The sequence below is a fragment of the Bombina bombina genome, chromosome 2 (genome assembly GCF_027579735.1).
Source record: "Bombina bombina isolate aBomBom1 chromosome 2, aBomBom1.pri, whole genome shotgun sequence".
Taxonomy (NCBI): Eukaryota; Metazoa; Chordata; class Amphibia; order Anura; family Bombinatoridae; genus Bombina; species Bombina bombina.
Genome location: NC_069500.1, coordinates 177,272,416 through 177,295,125, shown reverse-complemented (window position 1 = coordinate 177,295,125; position 22,710 = coordinate 177,272,416). Strand labels below are relative to the sequence as shown.

The following is a 22,710-nucleotide window of genomic DNA, read 5'->3' as shown; positions in this document are numbered from 1 at the left end:
ACAGACTCAATCCTCCTTGGCATGGAGGAAACAAGTGTTGTACACATTTCTGGAGAGATGTTCTGCCCTTCTTCAGAGATATTTTTTTTCAGCTGCTCCTTGCTGGAGGGGTTGTGTTGCTCTACCATTCTCTTTAAAGTACCCCAAAGGTGTTCTACTGGATTCAAGTCAGGTGACATACTTGGCCAGGTCATAGTTTTCACTTGTTTCTCCTTTAGAAACTCCTTTGTGATTTTGACAGTGAGCTTTGGATCGTTATCATGCTGGAATATTCGTCCTCTGCCAAACTTCTGGAGACTGGGAGTCATCTTGTCAGCCAGTATTTTGATATATTACAGACATTCATGGTGCTATCTATAAATGTCATCTCCACAACACCTTTTTCAGTCATGCAGCCCCATATCGTCACACTCCCACCTACATGATTTACTGTTGGGACTATGCATTCACTGTAATAATCCTCACCAGGTTCACACCAAACATGCTGCACCCCATCTGAGCCGAAAAATTGTATCTTGGTCTTGGCCATCTTACCATATAATGTGCTCCCAGTATTCATCAGGCTTTTCATGTTGTTTAGTAAAGTTTAATCTCGCAGTTTTGTGCCGAAGTGCAAGCAATGTTTTTTTTCCTTGGATGCTGTCCATAGAAGTTGACATAATGAGGCCTATTTATCAAATGTCTGTCGGACCTGATGAGCGTATGCTGTCGCCATTTATCGATATGCAGCAGACATGATCCGCAATATCGGATCATGTCCGCTCGCACTTTCTTAAATAGGCCCCAGAATATCATGGAAACAAATCAAATTTGATAATAAAAGTAAATTGGAAACTTTTTTTAAATTGTATGATCTGTCTGAACCACAAAGAAATGGTTTGCGTTTCACATCCCTCTAAGAGTGTGATTGCAAGAAAAAGGATTGAAATCAACCTTATAATGAAAGCCGTGTCCTGTGCCACCCCAGAATACAGCTGATGAGCCAACTAGGAGCAGATATATCTGTATACTCTAGACACTTTTCCTTGTTTGGAACCCCCCAGCAAATATTGACCTCATATTTTTCTGAAAACCAAAGGCCACATGAAGGGGGAGTGTACCCCACTAGATAACAGGGATTATTAGTTTGTAATAAAATTGAATAAAAAATTTGGAGCGCCTAGGCCAAAATACACCCCTGGCACCAAGTACATAAAGATGTTTACATTTCTTCAACTACCCTTTGTAGACACTGTCTATGTAATTTATTTACATTTATGTGCATAATGACATGATACATAATATTCCTCATGTTAAGGATTTTAAAACATTACATTTCATACATGAAATAGCTATGCTTCAAGTCAGTTATGGAATAATAATCAGTATATTACTATATTATTTGAACACTAGTCATTTTTAAATATGTTATTTCCCTCAGATCTGCACAGATGTCAATGAATGTGAAAATGGGAGAAATGGTGGCTGTGTCCTCAACTCTATTTGTACAAACACAATGGTAAATATGTTATCTGCAAACCATTACTGATTAATAAAAATCCTGACAATGTGCCCATTAATGCGATCTAATAAAGTTTTCTGGTTTTGTCCAGTTATATCTATTATTATTTTTTATTTATAATCATCTGGAAACATTTCAGTCAGGAGCAGTTTTATTTTTTTAAGTCTGAGTTTCTAATTATTTCATTTTCTTTATTTTAATACTGCAACATATTTATTTATTTATATATATTTTATGGGGGGGGGGGTTAACCTCCAATTTCTCTTTTTCTTGCTCCCCCTGTCCCTTGCTCTGTCTGGCAACATTGCACCCTCTATGTGTGAATAGAAAACACAGAAATATTTAGATCCGCTATTCTCAGGTTTTTAAAATTTATTTTTATTTTCTCTCAGGTTTTTTACATTTATTTTTATTTTCCCTTTATCTGTTTTTGAAAAACACACACAACTCTAGTATGTTTTTATATTAATATACCATCCCAATAAGTCCATTATTGTAATACAATAATAAAGAAATACATTGTAATAGAATGATAAAATACTGTGAACTAACTAATGTATATAGACATTATTAAACAATGAATGTGGGTCATTAAAGAGACATTAAAATGTTATATTTATCTAGCAATCACTGTGTATCATGTTGTAAAATCTGCATACTTAAGTCTGCAGTTTATACTCTGGCATCTCTGGGGAAGTGTAAAACAAATTTAGGTTAAATTGTATTAAGTGTAATCCTAATAAATAGTGAAAATACATCTTTTTTAATTTATTATTAAACAAATTATGGTGAATTCAATTTTGAGTTTAATGTTCTTTAATTAATTTAAAAATTAAGTGAATTAAAAGTTAAAGAAAGATGCCATATGCAATTTAACATATTTTATCCCTCAGCTGAAAGCAGTACCATCCCTGTGATCCTGATTGAGAATGACCGATCTAGATAATGGGGAAAATTTAGAGAAGGAAATTTGATATTATTTTTAAAGAGCAATAAATGAATAATAAATAAATAACAGCATTGGTGTAACCAGGCGTTAAATGCTTAGAGAATACGATAATCAGACCTTCCAACTGTCCATATTTTTGAGGGACAGCCCCTAATTCTGAGCTCTCTACCTCTGAGAGAGCCATATGTCCCTATTTGCAGAATTTCCATTAACCCCACCCATATACCACCCAGACACACCCACAAACAGCCTAGACATGATCACTGACATGTCAGACACACCCACTATCCATCGTGACCCTGCCCCTCTCAACATGGCGACCACCCCCCACAACCTCCTTAATCCTTAATACTAGTCACAAATGCTGGGAGGTTTGTGATAAGACCTGTGAGAAATTGTTAGACACATCCAGGGAGTGCCCCTGTTCAGTCCACTCTGCAAGACTGCAAGACTTTACTTTTACAATAGAAAAATATAAGGCACTTTGTTCTTTTTGGTATGATTTTAACATCATGTTTTGAAAATACATTGTACATGAAATACAATGTTAACAGTGTACATTATATACATTTTGTCCTGCATACTTTAAATAATTTTTTATGATTCTGATAGAGCATGGAGTTTTAAGACGCTTTTAATTTTACTTTTTTTATCAAATTTACTTTGTTCTTTTGTTATACTTTGTTGACAAGCATATGTAGATATCCTGAGCAGCAGCAATGCCATACAGGTAGCTAGATGGTGATTGGTGACTACACTCATTTGTCTCTTGTAACTGTCTCACCAGTTTTGTTCAGCTAGTTGCCGGTAGGGGATTGCTGCTTTGGACCTGACTTTAACTATGTGTTTAATCCCTTTACAGGCATTAAAGGGTCATGAAACCAAAAATGTTTCTTTCATGATTTATACAATTTCAAACAACTTTCTAATGTTTTTCTGTTATCTAATATGCTTTGTTCTTTTGGTATCTTTTGTTGAAAAAAAAATACCTAGGTAGGCTCAGGAGCTGGGAGCTGCTGATTTGTAGCTCCATATATATGCCTCTTCACATTGGTATACAAATGTGTTCCTCTAGCTCCCAGTAATGCATTGCTGATCCTTCAATAAAGGATTCCACGTAAATGAAGCAAAATTGATAATACAAGTAAATTGAAAAGTTGTTTAAAATTGTATGCTGTATCTGAATCTTGAAAGAAAAATTGTGGGTTTCATGTCCCTTTAAAGACAAAGTTATATGCAAGCAATAAATGCAATAATAAAATGCTTTAGCATATTAGAGCATTTTCATGCACTTTTATGTCCTTTTAATGTATACTTTAATTAGGATTTTTGCATTGAAGATTACATGTGCTTTTTAAACTGCTAATGTGTCTCTCCTTCGCATTCAGAGCTGTAGGGTGCACCCCTTAGTGAGATACAGAGCTTTTAGAGAATCCGGTGATGGACCTTGTAGCACAGATGTATATTTTTAAATAATGCCAGTGTTAAAGAATTTTCCATGTAACATTAAAGTCCCCTTCTGTTTGACTGCAGGGATCTTTCCGCTGTGGACCCTGCAAAGCTGGGTATGTTGGGGACCAGATCAGAGGTTGCAAACCTCAGAAAAGTTGCAGGACTCGAGATCTGAACCCCTGTCACCCCAGTGCTCAGTGTATTGAGGAAAGGGGAGGTGAAGTCACCTGTGTTGTGAGTATATTTTCACATTCATGTACATTTTCTGGTTGGACTTTAGTAAAATTACAAGCTTTTGTGTACACATGTTTACATGGGCCTAAAGCACAGATTACACCGGGCACAGATTCATTATGAAATACATTTTGCAAGTTTATCTTCCATAAAGTAACAGCATGGGACAGTAATACATTTAGTGCAGTGCTCATGGGCGTCCACAGAAAATTTTCCAGGGGGAAAGGAGCTAAAAAAGAGGGTAGTTTATAAGCTAGATCTAATTACCAGACAACATAAACCTTTTTTTAATGTATTGAATGTAATTCTGTACAAGCTACTATTGTATTTTCACTACTATTTTAATCCTTTTCATTCCAGTGCACAGTTGGATGGGCTGGAAATGGTTATGTCTGTGGTAAAGATACTGATATTGACGGATATCCAGATGAAGCTCAGCAGTGCTCAGAGAAAACCTGCAGAAAGGTTGGTCATTCATTGTCTTTAGCTTCTGGCTACAGTGGAACTAGCTAGCAACATTATTGTTATTATTTCTATCTTTATATTTATTGTGCCATCAGATTCAGCAGCGCCATACAGGGAGTATTATTATTACTTATTCGATTTATAAAGCGCCAACATATTACGTAATAACAGTATATGATTTCACAATACAATAAACAAAAGACATTTACATAAATCATTAAGCGTAGATGGCCCTGCCTGTAGGTCACTGTTAGCTGAAAAAAAACTTTCCATAAAATGATTAATAGGTCAGATTAACTGAAATTCAAATTGAAGAATAAGACTGAGACAGGGAGATTTCAGGGACCTGCTCTCTAGAGCAGAACTTTCCAAACTTTTCATGTTGGTGACACACTTTTTAAACCTACATAATTTCGCGACACAGTGATTCAGTTGTACTAGCAAAAAGGAGGTTAAACTAACTTGTTTAAAAGATATGAACACAAACATAAATTATATAATAACAAAATGCATTTACAAGTAACAGTAAGTATGCGCAAGAATTAAAAAAAGTTTAATAACACCAATAGCTACTTACTATTTTAATGGGATGTATGAGGTTGATGGGATGAACACAGTTTCTGAATATTTGATGGAATATTAGATAAAGACACTTGTATTTCATCATCAAGCATTTTTAAGCTTCCACTTCCTATCCATATATCAAGAGCAGGAGCAATAATGCACTACTGGGAGCTAGCTGCAAAAAAATCACACTGACTTCTGACTTCAGCTCAGTGTTTAAGCTGCTGCCCTCAGACCTCTGTGAGTCTGACTGACTACTGCCCGCGCTGCAAACACATTGCTATCCCACTCACTGACTACACATGCAGTCACGAGCCAATTAAGGAGACTACACGTGCAGTCAGGAGCCAATGTGCCACCAAATCCGCCAATGGTAATAGTTTCAGTTCCCACTGAGCTGTGCCAATTAGTTAAGCTGATCTGTGACCCACTAGGTATCAATCACGTGTCAACTATGTGATATGCATAGCAGGCAGGTGGAAAGTCAGAATCCAAAAAACAATTTAAAAAAATTTATTTAAATTTAAAAAAAAAGTGTGCTGAAGCAGGGACACACCTACACACTGCTGCCGACACACTAATGTGTCCCGACACACAGTTTGGAAAGCACAGCTCTAGAGAGTTTACAAATATTAAACACCAAGATTACAAGTTTTGCGTTACAGTGCGGTACGGCTATACCGTTGCCTGTAACGCAACTCTCCATTCCGCACTCAAAAAATGACTTTTGAGTGCGGGATTTCCATTGCGCTGTATTACAGGTTGTGCGGTCCGGCTAAAATGCTTGCGCTACAGCCTATACCGCCGTGATCCATTCCGCGATCTGAGACCAGTAGTTATGGATTTTGTGAAACAAAAATGTTTCACAAAACTCATAACTAAAATGTTACAAAGTACACTAACACCCATAAACTACCTATTAACCCCTAAACTGCCATCCCCCGAATTGCAAATACTATAATAAACCTATTAACCCCTAATCTGCCACCCCCACTTTGCCAACACTATATAAAGCTATTAACCCCTAAACCACCAGTCCCCCACATCGCAAATCACTAAATTAAACTATTAACCCCTAAACCGAACACCTCCCTAACTTTAAATTTAATTTATTTAAAATAAATAAAAAACGTATCTGTGAAATAAAAAAAAACTAATATTAAACTATAAATAAACCTAACGTAAATATTTTAATAAAATAAAATAAACTACAAATAAAAAAACCTAAATTACAAGATTAAAAAAACCTAACACTATGAAAAAATTAAAAAACCTAAATTACAAATTTTAAAAAAAACTAACACTACGAAAAAATAATAAAAAATCTAACATTACCAAAAAATAAAAACGCCAAAATTACGGAAAATAAAAAAAAACACTAAAATAACAAAAATAATAAACAAAATTATCCAAAATAATAAAAATGACATCTAATCTAATAGCCCTATAAAAACAAAAAAGTCACGCCAAAATAAAAACACCCTCTAACCTAACAATAAACTACCAATATCCCTTAAAATGGCCTCTTGTAGGGCATTGCCCTAAGTTAAACAGCTCTTTTACCTTAAAAAATTACAAAGTCCCCCCTAAAAGTAGAACCCCCCCCCACCTAACCAACCCCCCAAAATAAAAAATCTAACTCTAAAAAATCCTAATATACCCATTGCCCCTAAAGGGGCATTCGTATGGGCATTGCTCTTAAAAGGGCATTCAGCTCTTTTACAGCGCATTAAAATAAAAAAGTCTAACCCCCAAATAGGTACTCACTGTTCCTGAAGTCCGGCGGAGAAGGTCTTCTTCCCGGCGGTGAAGTCTTCATCCAGCGTGGGGACCTCTTCTATCTTCATCCAGGGCAAAGGCAGCACAGAGCAGAGGTGACCGCGGAACAGGACTGGTGACCGCGGAGCCATCCACCATGGAGGATCCGCTTCATTCAATCGATGCAGCACAATGAAGCTTGAATGCAAGGTACCCATTTATATTTGGGGTACCTTGCATTCCTATTGGCTGAAAAATTCAAATCAGCCAATAGGATGAGAGCTACTGGAATTCCTATTGGCTGTTCAAATCAGCCAATATGATTTCAGTAGCTCTCATCCTATTGGCTAATTTGAAAAATTCAGCCAATAGGAATGCAAAGTACCCCAAATAAAAAAAATGGTACCTTGCATTCAATCTTCAGTGTGCAGCGGGGCCGCATGAAGAGGATCCTCCACGCTGGTTGTCTCCGCGGCCGGCGTTTTTGATACGTGGCCACCTCCGCTCTGCACCTCCTTCGCCCTGGATGAAGATAGAAGAGGTCCCCGCACTGGATGAAGATGTTGCAGCCTGGAAGAAGACTTCACCGCCTGGAAAAAGACCTTTTTCGACGGACTTCTGGACCGGTGAGTACCTATTTGGGGATTTTGTTTTTTAGAATAGGGCTTTTTTATTTTAATGGGCTGTAAAAGAGCTGAATGCCCTTTTAAGGGCAATGCCCATACAAATGCCCCTTTAGGGGCAATAGGTATTTTATTATTTTTTTAGAGTTAGGTTTTTTTATTTTGGGGGGGTTGGTTGGGTGGGGGGTTTTACTTTTAGGGGGATTTTGTAATTTTTTGAGGTAAAAGAGCTGTTTCAATGCCCTACAAAAGGCCCTTTTAAAGGCTATTGGTAGTTTATTGTTAGGTTAGGGGGTGTTTTTATTTTGGGGTGGATTTTTTGTTTTTATAGGGCCATTAGATTACGTGTAATTTTTATTATGTTGGATAGTTTCTTTTATTATTTTTTGTAATCTTAGTGTTTTTTTATTTTCCGTAATTTTAGCGTTTTTATTTTTTGGTAATGTTAGATTTTATTTATTTTTTCGTAGTGTTAGTTTTTTTTAATCTTGTAATTTAGTTTTTTTTATTTGTAGTTTATTTTATTTTCTTAAAATAGTTATGTTAGGTTTATTTATAGTTTAATCTTTTTTAAAGATTATTTATTTTATTTATTTATTTTAAGATAGTTATATTGTAAATTAAATTTAAAGTTAGGGGGTGTTAGGTTTAGGGGTTAATAGTTTAATTTAGTGATTTGCGATGTGGGGGGGCCTGCGCTTTAGGGGTTAATAGGTTTAGTTTATTAGTAGCGATGTGGGGGGCCGGCGATTTAGGGTTTAATAGGTTTATTATAGTAGTAGTGATGTGGGGGGTGGAGGTTTAGGGATTAATAGGTTTATTATAGTAGTAGTGATGTCGGGGGCAGCTGTTTAGGGGTAATAGGTTCATTAAGTGTCGGCAATGTTGGGGGGTGGATTAGGGGTTAATAACTTTAATTGGTGTCGGCGATGTCGGGGGCAGCGGCGGATTAGGGGTATTTAGACTAGGGGTTTATGTTAGGGTTTGAACAAGGAAGAAAATTTCCCTAAGTAATTTCATAAGTGTAGGTACTGGGTTTTCACATATGCACCAATCTCAACTGGATCAAACAACAGAGATCCTGAGTGAACAGTTCTCACTGTGCCCGACTCACCACTACAAGGAAGCTTCTTACTCGAGACCAGTGGGGGACCATGGTACGTAACCAACCCTACCCCTTTTCTTTCGATCAATCAGATGTAATCCCGTTCTAAGCGCTTCTCCAGCCGGAGTACGCTGTACCTTACTGTGAACTTGCACAGCATGTGCAATTGTCACTTCCGAGTGATGTCATCCGCCAATATGGGTCGGCTCCAAGTGAAGTGCTCGCCTACTCCGTTTACCTTCAGTGTAATCAGATGATCCGTATGATGCCAGTAACCAACGCAAAGCTGTGACGTTAGTTACGGACTGGAGAGCTCCTCTCTCTCCTCATAAGAATGCAGAAAAGAAAAGTCCAAAGCGAACAACCTCATAAAAATAAAATCAAGGCTTTATTATCGTCATGATTAAAAAAGGCACACAGGTACCATCCAAAAGGGGAAAGTTATAAATGGTCTTACGCATTTCAGCAGAGTGTAGCAGTAATCATAGACCATATGTTCAAACAGGTGTTGCACAAATTTAAACAGTGTACATGTTTCCCATTGGTTATTAAAAACACACCCCTTTCTCCCACTTAAGGTAGGAACAGAGTTAACTATTTCAATGCACAGAAAAAGACTTAATCATAGTATGCTAATTATATATAGATATATACAATGGAGGGGCTCAGGTTACATCAAATTTCATTATTCATTAGCAAACTTTTACATTTATAGATTATTTCAGAGCAAGGCAAATATCACATTTTCACAGGCAATTGCTAATTCTGTTATCACATATATATCCAATAGTAGCTACATATATCCACAAGGCAGAAGGTCAAAATGATTTATCATGCATAGGCATACAGAGGTAAAAATAATCATGTAACCCTAGTACATATTAATGCTATTTTATTATGCAGTTAACTTTAAAATCCACCCGCACATATAGATATCTCCCTTAGACGCTTGTATTTTCTAGGATATTTAATTTAGCTGTGGACAAATGCAGGATCAGCGTAAAAAAGATACAGAAAAAGGGGCAATGTGTAAACTACTCCCAAAAATTTATAATATCGTTTTCTGAATTGAAACCATTAGGAGTCAGTGTGCCTTTTCTAATCATGACGATAATAAAGCCTTGATTTTATTTTTATGAGGTTGTTTATGTTAGGGTGTTAGGTTTTAGCATAACTTTCTTTTCCCCATAGACATCAATGGGGTTGCGTTACAGCGATCGACATTCCGCGATTGCAGGTGTTAGTTTTTTTTCTAACACTTTCTCCCCATTGATGTCAATGGAGGAAAGCGTGCACAAGCACGTAAAGTCAGACCTTGGGTTTTGTTTGGTATGGAGCTTAATGCACCATACCGCACAACAAGAGAAGTTATTTTTGTAACTTGTAATGGCAGTGCTTTTTGCGTTATTTATTCACCCTGTATAGCGCAAAACTTGTCATCTTGGTGTAAGTTTACTTTTACCAGGCTCTAATTTTGCTTTTGACTCTGACTGCTTATATGTAAGCAATGGATAAGTTAATATATTCTTAATTACAGTTCTTTGCTGAACAGTTTGATATTTCACATATATTAATAATAATATGCTGCTAGATTTGATCTCTACCACAGTATGTCAACAGAAGCTCAAGTATTCACTGTAATAACACCTGATGATATAAATATGCCGTTTAAGAATCATATTTTTAATGCAGGTGATTTTTTTATTTGCTTTTGACTTTTCAGGGTGATCTGTAAATAATTTTAATGTATAATTTTCCATTTTTACTAAATAGTAATATTGTTAATGAACCACGTAATGCCTCAGACTGTATTTCAGCTAGGGTTGCCACCTTTAGTTCAGGCAAAAACCGCTGAGTACACACTATGTATAATAGGACATAAACTTGTACATAGATATTCACACTGTTACACACTCTCTATCTCACACACATACTTTCTCGCACACTTACACACACTAACACACACACTCTCACACAAACTAACACTTAACACACATACTCTCTCACACAAGCACAAAGACACTAACACACACACACACTCACTCACTTTTTCACACACACACTCAGACACTCAGAAAGACACTGACAAACACAAAGACACACCTACTCTCACACACAAAAACACATACACATACAGACACACACACGCAAGAGATAAATAACTGTAGGCATGTGCAGTAGCAAATACACAATGTCACCTTTTTTGGCTGTGGCTGTTTTCCAAAAACTCCTGACTCAGCTTCAAACCCGGACACACAACTGGTTTACCGAACTGTCCGGTCATTCCCGAACAGGGGGCAACCAAAATTTTATTTGCACATTACCAATGAATGTGCATTCTGTGAAACTTTACTCTGACCCTCCTACATGCTGGAGAGATATTGGTTGATATGAACAAAAGTTAATTTATACCTGTGCCTATTTGTCCACAGCAAAGGAGATAAGATAACGAGCACTCAGGTTGATTTTCAGTGGTTGCTTCTGTGTTCTTCAACACAATGTGAATTTAAAATAAATCATTTATTTTATATGCAGAACTTAATAAAATAAATTGTTCAATAATCCCTTTATAGTTTAGTGTTTGTGTTTTTCTTCAAATTGCTGTATTCCTGACACTCGAAATTTAGAATTCAAGAAAAAGATTGAAAAGAAAACGTTATTATATTAGACAGACATGAGACCACTGTATTTTCATCATAAAGTTGTTGTTTTTTTGTTCAGATATTGGGCTTTAGTCTATAAGCTGCATTTGTTTTGCTTTACTGCAGGATAACTGTCTGTATGTTCCAAACTCTGGACAAGAAGATACAGACAGGGATGGGGCTGGCGATGCTTGCGATGAGGATGCAGATGGAGATGGTATCTTGAACGAACAGGTAAAGCAGTCACAAAACACAGCAAATAGAAAAGGGATTAATGTTTAAAGGGACATAAAACCCCAACAAATTATTTCATGAATCAGATAAAACATACAATTTTAAACAACTTTCCAATTTATTTCTATTATTAAATTGTCTTAGTTTTCCTGTTATCCTTGGTTTATAAGCAGGGACGTAAGCTCAGGAGCGTGCATGTGTCTGCAGCAGTATATGGCAGCAGTTTTTCAACAATGTTATGCATTAGCACAAGCACTAGATAGCAGCCCTATTTCCTGTCATGTAGTGCTGCATACATGTGCACACTACCTATCTGGATATCTCTCTAACAAAGAATAACATGAGACCAAAGCAAATTTTATAAGAGAAATAAATTGGAAACTTCTTTAAAATTGCATTCTCTATCTAAATCAATAAAGAAAAATGTTGGGTTGTATGTCCCTTTAAATCTGTTATAGTAATGTGAATTATGTTATTGGAAGAAAAAATAGTTAAAAGAAGTAATATTAAAACAACTTTCATTTTCTGTTTACTGTTCAGTAAAACCATAATAGCAGATATATATTTCCTGCTGACCAATATAATTTAGTATTCTCATTTCCTGGTTCTGCCTCGCCAAAGCAGTGTTTTTCAACTCAACAGGCCAGATTTTCATGATATCTGAACTAGCGCACAGGTGAAATAATCAGCTTATCAGTGAGAGCAGGTTAGTAACCACAGTTACTAATCAGCTGATTATTTCACCTGTGTTCTAGTTCAGATATCATAAAAACCTGTCCGGTTAGTGTGCCCTTAAGACTGGAGATGAACAAACACTGTAAAATAGTATCAATTCCCAGTTATTCTTCCTAATATGAAAAAGTATCATTACTTCAGGTCTGCTGACCAACATCATATAGTATCAGTACTTCAGTCCTGCTGACCGTTATCATATAGTATCATAACTTCAGTCCTGCTGACCGTTATCATATAGTATCATTACTTCAGTCTTGCTGACCGTTATCATATAGTATCATTACTTCAGTCCTGCTGATCAATATCATATAGTATCATTACTTCAGTCATGCTGACCAGTATCATATAGTATCATTACTTCAGTCCTGCTGACCTATATCATATAGTATCATTACTTCAGTCCTGCTGACTGTTATCATATAGTATCATTACTTCAGTCCTGCTGACCGATATAATATAGTATCATTACTTCAGTCCTGCTGACCATTATCATATAGTATCATTACTTCAGTCCTGCTGACCAACATCATATAGTATAATTACTTCAGTCCTGCTGACCAATATCATATAGTATCATTACTTCAGTCCTGCTGACCAACATCATATAGTATCAGTACTTCAGTCCTGCTGATCAATATCATATAGTATCATTACTTCAGTCCTGCTGACCGATAGCATATAGTATCATTACTTCAGTTCTGCTGATCAATATCATATAGTATCATTACTTCAGCCTGCTGACCTATATCATATAGTATCATTACTTCAGTCCTGCTGACCATTATCATATAGTATCATTACTTCAGTCCTGCTGACCAACATCATATAGTATAATTACTTCAGTCCTGCTGACCAATATCATATAGTATCATTACTTCAGTCCTGCTGACCAACATCATATAGTATCATTACTTCAGTCCTGCTGATCAATATCATATAGTATCATTACTTCAGTCCTGCTGACCGATATCATATAGTATCATTACTTCAGTTCTGCTGATCAATATCATATAGTATCATTACTTCAGTCCTGCTGACCTATATCATATAGTATCATTACTTCAGTCCTGCTGACCAATATCATATAGTATCATTACTTCAGTCCTGCTGACCGATATAATATAGTATAATTACTTCAGTCCTGCTGACCATTATCATATAGTATCATTACTTCAGTCCTGCTGACCAACATCATATAGTATAATTACTTCAGTCCTGCTGACCAATATCATATAGTATCATTACTTCAGTCCTGCTGACCAACATCATATAGTATAATTATTCAGTCCTGCTGATCAATATCATATAGTATCATTATTTCAGTCCTGCTGACCAATATCATATAGTATCATTACTTCAGTCCTGCTGACCAATATCATATAGTATCATTACTTCAGTCCTGCTGACCGATAACATATAGTATCATTACTTCAGTCCTGCTGACCGTTATCATATAGTTTCATTACTTCAGTCCTGCTGACTGTTATCATATAGTATCATTACTTCAGTCCTGCTGACCGTTATCATATAGTATCATTACTTCAGTCCTGCTGATCAATATCATATAGTATCATTACTTCAGTCCTGCTGACCAGTATCATATAGTATCATTACTTCAGTCCTGCTGACCGATAACATATAGTATCATTACTTCAGTCCTGCTGACCAATATCATATAGTATCATTACTTCAGTCCTGCTGACCAATATCATATAGTATCATTACTTCAGTCCTGCTGACCAATATCATATAGTATAATTACTTCAGTCCTGCTGACCTATATCATATAGTATCATTACTTCAGTCCTGCTGACTGTTATCATATAGTATCATTACTTCAGTCCTGCTGACCGTTATCATATAGTATCATTACTTCAGTCCTGCTGACTATTATCATATAGTATCATTACTTCAGTCCTGCTGACTGTTATCATATAGTATCATTACTTCAGTCCTGCTGACCAGTATCATATAGTATCATTACTTCAGTCATGCTGATCAATATCATATAGTATCATTACTTCAGTCCTGCTGACCAGTATCATATAGTATCATTACTTCAGTCCTGCTGACCGATAACATATAGTATCATTACTTCAGTCCTGCTGACCAATATCATATAGTATCATTACTTCAGTCCTGCTGACCAATATCATATAGTATCATTACTTCAGTCCTGCTGACCAATATCATATAGTATCATTACTTCAGTCCTGCTGACCAATATCATATAGTATAATTACTTCAGTCCTGCTGACCAATATCATATAGTATCATTACTTCAGTCCTGCTGACTGTTATTATATAGTATCATTACTTCAGTCCTGCTGACCTATATCATATAGTATCATTACTTCAGTCCTGCTGACTGTTATTATATAGTATCATTACTTCAGTCCTGCTGACCGTTATCATATAGTATCATTACTTCAGTCCTGCTGACCATTATCATATAGTATCATTACTTCAGTCCTGCTGACCTATATCATATAGTATCATTACTTCAGTCCTGCTGACTGTTATTATATAGTATCATTACTTCAGTCCTGCTGACCGTTATCATATAGTATCATTACTTCAGTCCTGCTGACCATTATCATATAGTATCATCACTTCCCAGTCCAATATAATTTAGTATCATTATTGCAGGGTAATGCTTAGGTTTTAAACAATGCTCCTGAATATTATCTTATGAAATATATCACCTCTGAGCGTATAGGGACGTCATTTTCCACTGTATGTTTAAAAGAAAAAAAAAGCTATCTGCAGCTTATGCATCTATTTTATTATAGGACAACTGTGTGCTGGCGGTTAACATTGATCAGAAAAACAGTGATCAGGATATATTTGGTGATGCTTGTGACAATTGCCGTTTAACTCTGAACAATGACCAAAGGGACACAGACAACGATGGGAAGGGAGATGCTTGTGATGATGATATGGATGGAGATGGTAAATAATTGCTTCTATTTATTAATTGTGTATTATAGATATTACAATTGTCCATATGATGTAATAAAAATATGCACAACTCTGTAAAAATAATTTAATAAAATAATGGATTCCTTGTAGCCTAAGGGACCAATTCTCTAAAGCTCTCTTAAATAAATATCTGTTAGTGCTGCAAGATTTTTTAAAGGATTTTCTGAAGGCAAATTTCACATTGAGAGCTGTGGATCTCGCTGAGGGATGTTCCCTTTATTTCTATATGCAAAGGAGGAACATATGGATTACAATGTAATTCTCAGTAAAATAAATTTAAAGAATTTATTAAAGTACCAAAATCATAACGTGCAGTAAAAATAGTATTTAATTACACCAATTTTCGTATAGCTGCATGTAATAGATACTACTATAAGAATAATATGCACAGATACGGATATAAAAATCCAATATAAAACCCTTTAAAAACTTAGGCCTAGATTTGGAGTTCGGCGGTAGCCGTCAAAACCAGCGTTAGAGGCTCCTAACGCTGGTTTTGGCCGCCCGCTGGTATTTGGAGTCAGTGATTAAAGGGTCTAACGCTCACTTTTCAGCCGCGACTTTTCCATACCGCAGATCCCCCTACGCCATTTGCGTATCCTATCTTTTCAATGGGATCTTTCTAACGCCGGTATTTAGAGTCGTTTCTGAAGTGAGCGTTAGAGCTCTAACGACAAAACTCCAGCCGCCTGAAAATAGCAGGAGTTAAGAGCTTTCTGGCTAACGCCGGTTCATAAAGCTCTTAACTACTGTACCCTAAAGTACACTAACACCCATAAACTACCTATGTACCCCTAAACCGAGCTCCCCCCACATCGCCGACACTCGATTAAAATTTTTAACCCCTAATCTGCCGACCGCCACCTACGTTATACTTATGTACCCCTAATCTGCTGCCCCTAACCCCGCCGACCCCTGTATTACATTTATTAACCCCTAACCTGCCCCCCACAACGTCGCCGCCAGCTACTTAAAATAATTAACCCCTAATCTTCCGACCGCAAAGCGCCGCCACCTACGTTATCCCTATGTACCCCTAATCTGCTACCCCTAACACCGCCGACCCCTATATTATATTTATTAACCCCTAATCTGCCCCCCTCAACGTCGCCGACACCTGCCTACACTTATTAACCCCTAATCTGCCGAGCGGACCGCACCGCTACTATAATAAAGTTATTAACCCCTAATCCGCCTCACTAACCCTATCATAAATAGTATTAACCCCCTAATCTGCCCTCCCTAACATCGCCGACACCTAACTTCAATTATTAACCCCTAATCTGACGACCGGAGCTCACCGCTATTCTAATAAATTGATTAAGTCTAACCCTAACACTAACACCCCCCTAACTTAAATATAATTTACATCTAACGAAATAAATTAACTCTTATTAAATAAATGATTCCTATTTAAAGCTAAATACTTACCTGTAAAATAAATCCTAATATAGCTACAATATAAATTATAATTATATTATAGCTATTTTAGGATTAATATTTATTTTACAGGCAACTTGGTATTTATTTTAACCATGTACAATAGCTATTAAATAGTTAAGAACTATTTAATAGTTACCTAGTTAAAATAATAACAAATGTACCTGTAAAATAAATCCTAACCTAAGATATAATTAAACCTAACACTATACTATCAATAAAATAATTAAATAAACTACCTACAATTACCTACAATTAACCTAACACTACACTATCAATAAATTAATTAAACACAATTGCTACAAATAAATACAATTAAATAAACTAGCTAAAGTACAAAAAATAAAAAAGAACTAAGTTACAAAAAATAAAAAAATATTTACAAACATAAGAAAAATATTACAACAATTTTAAACTAATTACACCTACTCTAAGCCCCCTAATAAAATAACAAAGCCCCCCAAAATAAAAAAATCCCTACCCTATTCTAAATTAAAAAAGTTACAAGCTCTTTTACCTTACCAGCCCTGAACAGGGCCCTTTGCGGGGCATGCCCCAAGAATTTCAGCTCTTTTGCCTGTAAAAGAATAAATACAATACCCCCCTCCCCAACATTACAACCCACCACCCACATACCCCTAATCTAACCCAAACCCCCCTTAAATAAACCTAACACTAAGCCCCTGAAGATCTTCCTACCTTGTCTTCACCATACCAGGTTCACCGATCCGTCCTGGCTCCAACATCTTCATCCAACCCAAGCGGGGGTTGGCGATCCATCATCCGGTGCTGAAGAGGTCCAGAAGAGGCTCCAAAGTCTTCCTCCTATCCGGCAAGAAGAGGACATCCGGACCGGCAAACATCTTCTCCAAGCGGCATCTTCGATCTTCTTCCATCCGGTGCGGAGCGGGTCCATCTTGAAGCAGGCGACGCGAATCCATCCTCTTCTTCCGTTGTCTCCCGACTAATGACGGTTCCTTTAAGGGACGTCATCCAAGATGGCGTCCCTCGAATTCCGATTGGCTGATAGGATTCTATCAGCCAATCGGAATTAAGGTAGGAATTTTCTGATTGGCTGATGGAATCAGCCAATCAGAATCAAGTTCAATCCGATTGGCTGATCCAATCAGCCAATCAGATTGAGCTCGCATTCTATTGGCTGATCGGAACAGCCAATAGAATGCGAGCTCAATCTGATTGGCTGATTGGATCAGCCAATCGGATTGAACTTGATTCTGATTGGCTGATTCCATCAGCCAATCAGAAAATTCCTACCTTAATTCCGATTGGCTGATAGAATCCTATCAGCCAATCGGAATTCGAGGGACGCCATCTTGGATGACGTCCCTTAAAGGAACCGTCATTAGTCGGGAGACAACGGAAGAAGAGGATGGATCCGCGTCGCCTGCTTCAAGATGGACCCGCTCCGCACCGGATGGAAGAAGATCGAAGATGCCGCTTGGAGAAGATGTTTGCCGGTCCGGATGTCCTCTTCTTGCCGGATAGGAGGAAGACTTTGGAGCCTCTTCTGGACCTCTTCAGCACCGGATGATGGATCGCCAACCCCCGCTTGGGTTGGATGAAGATGTTGGAGCCAGGACGGATCGGTGAACCTGGTATGGTGAAGACAAGGTAGGAAGATCTTCAGGGGCTTAGTGTTAGGTTTATTTAAGGGGGGTTTGGGTTAGATTAGGGGTATGTGGGTGGTGGGTTGTAATGTTGGGGGGGGTATTGTATTTATTCTTTTACAGGCAAAAGAGCTGAAATTCTTGGGGCATGCCCCGCAAAGGGCCCTGTTCAGGGCTGGTAAGGTAAAAGAGCTTGTAACTTTTTAAATTTAGAATAGGGTAGGGAATTTTTTATTTTGGAGGGCTTTGTTATTTTATTAGGGGGCTTAGAGTAGGTGTAATTAGTTTAAAATTGTTGTAATATTTTTCTTATGTTTGTAAATATTTTTTTATTTTTTGTAACTTAGTTCTTTTTTATTTTTTGTACTTTAGCTAGTTTATTTAATTGTATTTATTTGTAGCAATTGTGTTTAATTAATTTATTGATAGTGTAGTGTTAGGTTAATTGTAGGTAATTGTAGGTAGTTTATTTAATTATTTTATTGATAGGGTAGTGTTAGGTTTAATTATATCTTAGGTTAGGATTTATTTTACAGGTAAATTTGTTATTATTTTAACTAGGTAACTATTAAATAGTTCTTAACTATTTAATAGCTATTGTACCTGGTTAAAATAATTACAAAGTTGCCTGTAAAATAAATATTAATCCTAAAATAGCTACAATGTAATTATAATTTATATTGTAGCTATATTAGGATTTATTTTACAGGTAAGTATTTAGCTTTAAATAGGAATCATTTATTTAATAAGAGTTAATTAATTTCGTTAGATGTAAATTATATTTAAGTTAGGGGGGTGTTAGTGTTAGGGTTAGACTTAGCGTTAGGGGTTAATGCATTTATTAGAATAGCGGTGAGCTCCGCTCGGCAGATTAGGGGTTAATAATTGAAGGTAGGTGTCGGCGATGTTAGGGAGGGCAGATTAGGGGTTAATACTATTTATGATAGGGTTAGTGAGGCGGATTAGGGGTTAATAACTTTATTATAGTAGCGCTCAGGTCCGCTCGGCAGATTAGGGGTTAATAAGTGTAGGCAGGTGTCGGCGACGTTGAGGGGGGCAGATTAGGGGTTGATAAATATAATATAGGGGTCGGCGATGTTAGGGCAGCAGATTAGGGGTACATAGGGATAACGTAGGTTGCGGCGGTTTACAGAGCGGCAGATTAGGGGTTAAAAAAAATATGCAGGGGTCAGCGATAGCGGGGGAGGCAGATTAGGGGTTAATAAGTGTAAGGTTAGGGGTGTTTAGACTCGGGGTACATGTTAGAGTGTTAGGTGCAGACGTAGGAAGTGTTTCCCCATAGGAAACAATGGGGCTGCGTTAGGAGCTGAACGCTGCTTTTTTGCAGGTGTTAGGTTTTTTTTCAGCTCAAACAGTCCCATTGTTTCCTATGGGGGAATCGTGCACGAGCACGTTTTTGAGGCTGGCCGCGTCCGTAAGCAACTCTGGTATCGAGAGTTGCATTTGCGGTAAAAATGCTCTACGCTCCTTTTTTGGAGCCTAACGCAGCATTTGTTTGAACTCTCGATACCAGAGTTAATTTTATGGTGCGGCCAGAAAAAAGCCCACGGAGCGTTAACAGCCCTTTTACCGCCAAACTCCAAATCTAGGCCTTACTTAGAAGCTCCCAGTTTAGCACTGTTGATGAAGTTAGGCTGGAACACCCAGTGAAAAGGGCTGGCAAACCAGGAAGATCAGACACTCCCCCCTCCTCTGCATATGAATAGACAGATTACACAAAGAAGGGCCAGTAGGCTGTAAACAAATGTATACATCTGACACTTTGGGGCTTGGTTAGGAGTCTGAAAATCAGCACAGTGTTATTAAAAAAAATAAGCAAAACTATACATTGTTACAAAAACACTCCCAGATGGGCTATATAAATGGATCATCTACAAAACATTTATGCTAAGAAAAATCTAGTGTATAATGTCCCTTTAAAGGGACAGTCAAGTCCAAAATAAACTTTCATGATTTAAAAAAGGCATGCAATTTTAACCTCTTAAGGACATATGACGGAATTTTTCCGTCATAAAACAATTGAGCAAACTGAAAGCTGTGTCCTTAAAGGGTTAAACAACTTTCCAATTTACTTTTATCACCAATTTTGCTTTGTTCTTTTGGTATTCATAGTTGAACGCTAAACTTAAGTAGGCTCATATGCTAATTTCTTAGACCTTGAAGGCCGCCTCTTATCTAAATACATTTTTACAGTTTTTCACTACTAGAAGGCGTTAGTTCATGTGTGCCATATAGATAACATTGTGCTCGCACACATGGAGTTACCTAGGATTCAACACTGATTGGCTAAAATGCAAGACTGTCAAAAGAACTTAAATAAGGGGGCAGTCTGCAGAGGCTTAGATACAAGGTAATCACAGAGGTAAAAAATTTATTAATATAACTGTGTTGGTTATGCAAAACTAGGGAATGGGTAATAAAGGGATTATCTATCTTTTTAAACAACAAAAATGCTGGTGTTGACTGTCCCATTATAATACAAACGGCCAGATTACGAGTTTTGCGTTATGAGTGGCTTGGTAATAACAAGTTATTGTCACCGCTCACCTTTAATAGTGCTGCTATTACAGGTTTGCAAAAACCCGGCGTTTGCGGACGATATGGCTGCATTGAGCTCCATACCACACACAAATACCAGTGCTGCTTTGAGCTGCTTTGACGTGCTCGTGCACGATTTCCCCATAGACATTAATGGGGAGAGACGGCTTAAAATAAAGCCTAACACCTGCAATCACGGAGCGTAAAGCTCCGTAACGCAGCCCCATTGATGTCTATGGGGAAAGAAAATGTATGTTTACACCTACATAAACCCTGAGTCTAAACACCCCTAATCTGCTGCCCCCGACATCGCTGACACCTACATTACACTTATTAAACCCTAATCTGCCGCCCCAATGTCGCCGCCACCTACATAAATTTATTAACCCCTAATCTGCCGCCCCCAATGTCGCCGCCGCCTACCTACACTTATTAACCCCTAATCTGCCACCCCTAACGTCGCCGCCGCCGCCACTATACTAAAGTTATTAACCCCTAAACCTCTGGCCTCCCACATCACTAACACTAAATACATATATTAACCCCTAAACCTAACCCTAAGTCTAACCCTAACCCTAACGTAACCCTAACCCTAACACCCCTAACTTTAATATAATTAAAATAATTCTAAATAAAACTTACTATTAATAACTAAATAATTCCTATTTAAAAATAAATACTTACTTACCTGTAAAATAAACCCTAAGCTAGCTGCAATATAACTAATAGTTACATTGTAGCTATCTTAGGTTTTATTTCACAGGTAAGTTTGTATTTATTTGAACTAACGGCTAGATTTAGAGTAACGGCCAAAGGGGTGCGTTAGCTACGCGTGTTTTTTTCCCCCCACACCTTTTATATATTTAGAATTCTCTGAAGGGCTGCGTTAGGCTCCAAAAAGGGAGCGTAGAGCATAATTTTCCGTCACTTCAACTCTCAATACTAGCGTTGCTTACGGTAGCGGCCAGCTTGAAAAACGTGCTCGTGCACGATTCCCCCATAGGAAACAATGGGGCAGTTTGAGCTGAAAAAAAACCTAACACCTGCAAAAAAGCAGCGTTCAGCTCCTAACGCAGCCCCATTGTTTCCTATGGGGAAACACTTCCTAAGTCTGCACCTAACACCCTAACATGAACCCCGAGTCTAAACACCCATAACCTTACACTTATTAACCCCTAATCTGCCGCTGATCGGACCAGCCAATAGAATGCAAGCTCAATCTGATTGGCTGATTGGATCAGCCAATCCGATTGAACTTGAATCTGATTGTCTGATTCAATCAGCCAATCAGATTTTTCCTAACTTAATTCCGATTGGCCAATCAGCCAATCGGAATTCGAGGGATGCCATCTTAGATGACGTCCCTTAACCTTCATTCGTCGTCTAGTCGTCGGGAGAAGAGGATGTTCCGCGCCGGAGGTCTTGAAGATGGAGCCGCTCCTCGTCGGATGGATGAAGATAGAAGATGCCGCTTGGATGAAGATGTTTGCCGGTCCGGATGTCCTCTTCTGCCCGGATAGGATGAAGACTTCCGCCGCTCCGGATGTCTTCTTTTGGTCCATCGCTGCTCGGCTGAGAGAAAACGACTCAAGGTAGGGAGATCTTCAGGGGGGTAGTGTTAGGTTTATTTAAGGGGGGTTTGGGTTAGATTAGGGGTATGTGGGTGGTGGGTTGTAATGTTGGGGGGTGGTATTGTTTTTTTTTTACAGGCAAAAGAGCTGTTTACTTTGGGGCATGCCCCGCAAAAAGCCCTTTTAAGGGCTGGTAAGGTAATAGAGCTGGTTACTTTTTAATTTAGATTAGGGTAGGGAATTTTTTTTATTTTGGGGGGCTTTGTTA

The 22,710-nt window shown here is 37.6% G+C and overlaps 1 protein-coding gene across 1 annotated transcript in view; it reads left to right on the top strand.

Annotated features, from left to right (window-relative positions):
* THBS4 (thrombospondin 4) overlaps window positions 1-22,710 on the top strand; it is a 160,805-nt gene that overhangs the window by 73,322 nt on the left and 64,773 nt on the right. Inside the window, exons 9-13 of the mRNA XM_053701357.1 lie at window positions 1,421-1,498; window positions 3,984-4,136; window positions 4,497-4,601; window positions 11,420-11,527; window positions 15,055-15,214. Coding sequence (XP_053557332.1) covers window positions 1,421-1,498; window positions 3,984-4,136; window positions 4,497-4,601; window positions 11,420-11,527; window positions 15,055-15,214 — 604 coding nt within the window. The remainder of the gene's footprint in view (window positions 1-1,420; window positions 1,499-3,983; window positions 4,137-4,496; window positions 4,602-11,419; window positions 11,528-15,054; window positions 15,215-22,710) is intronic.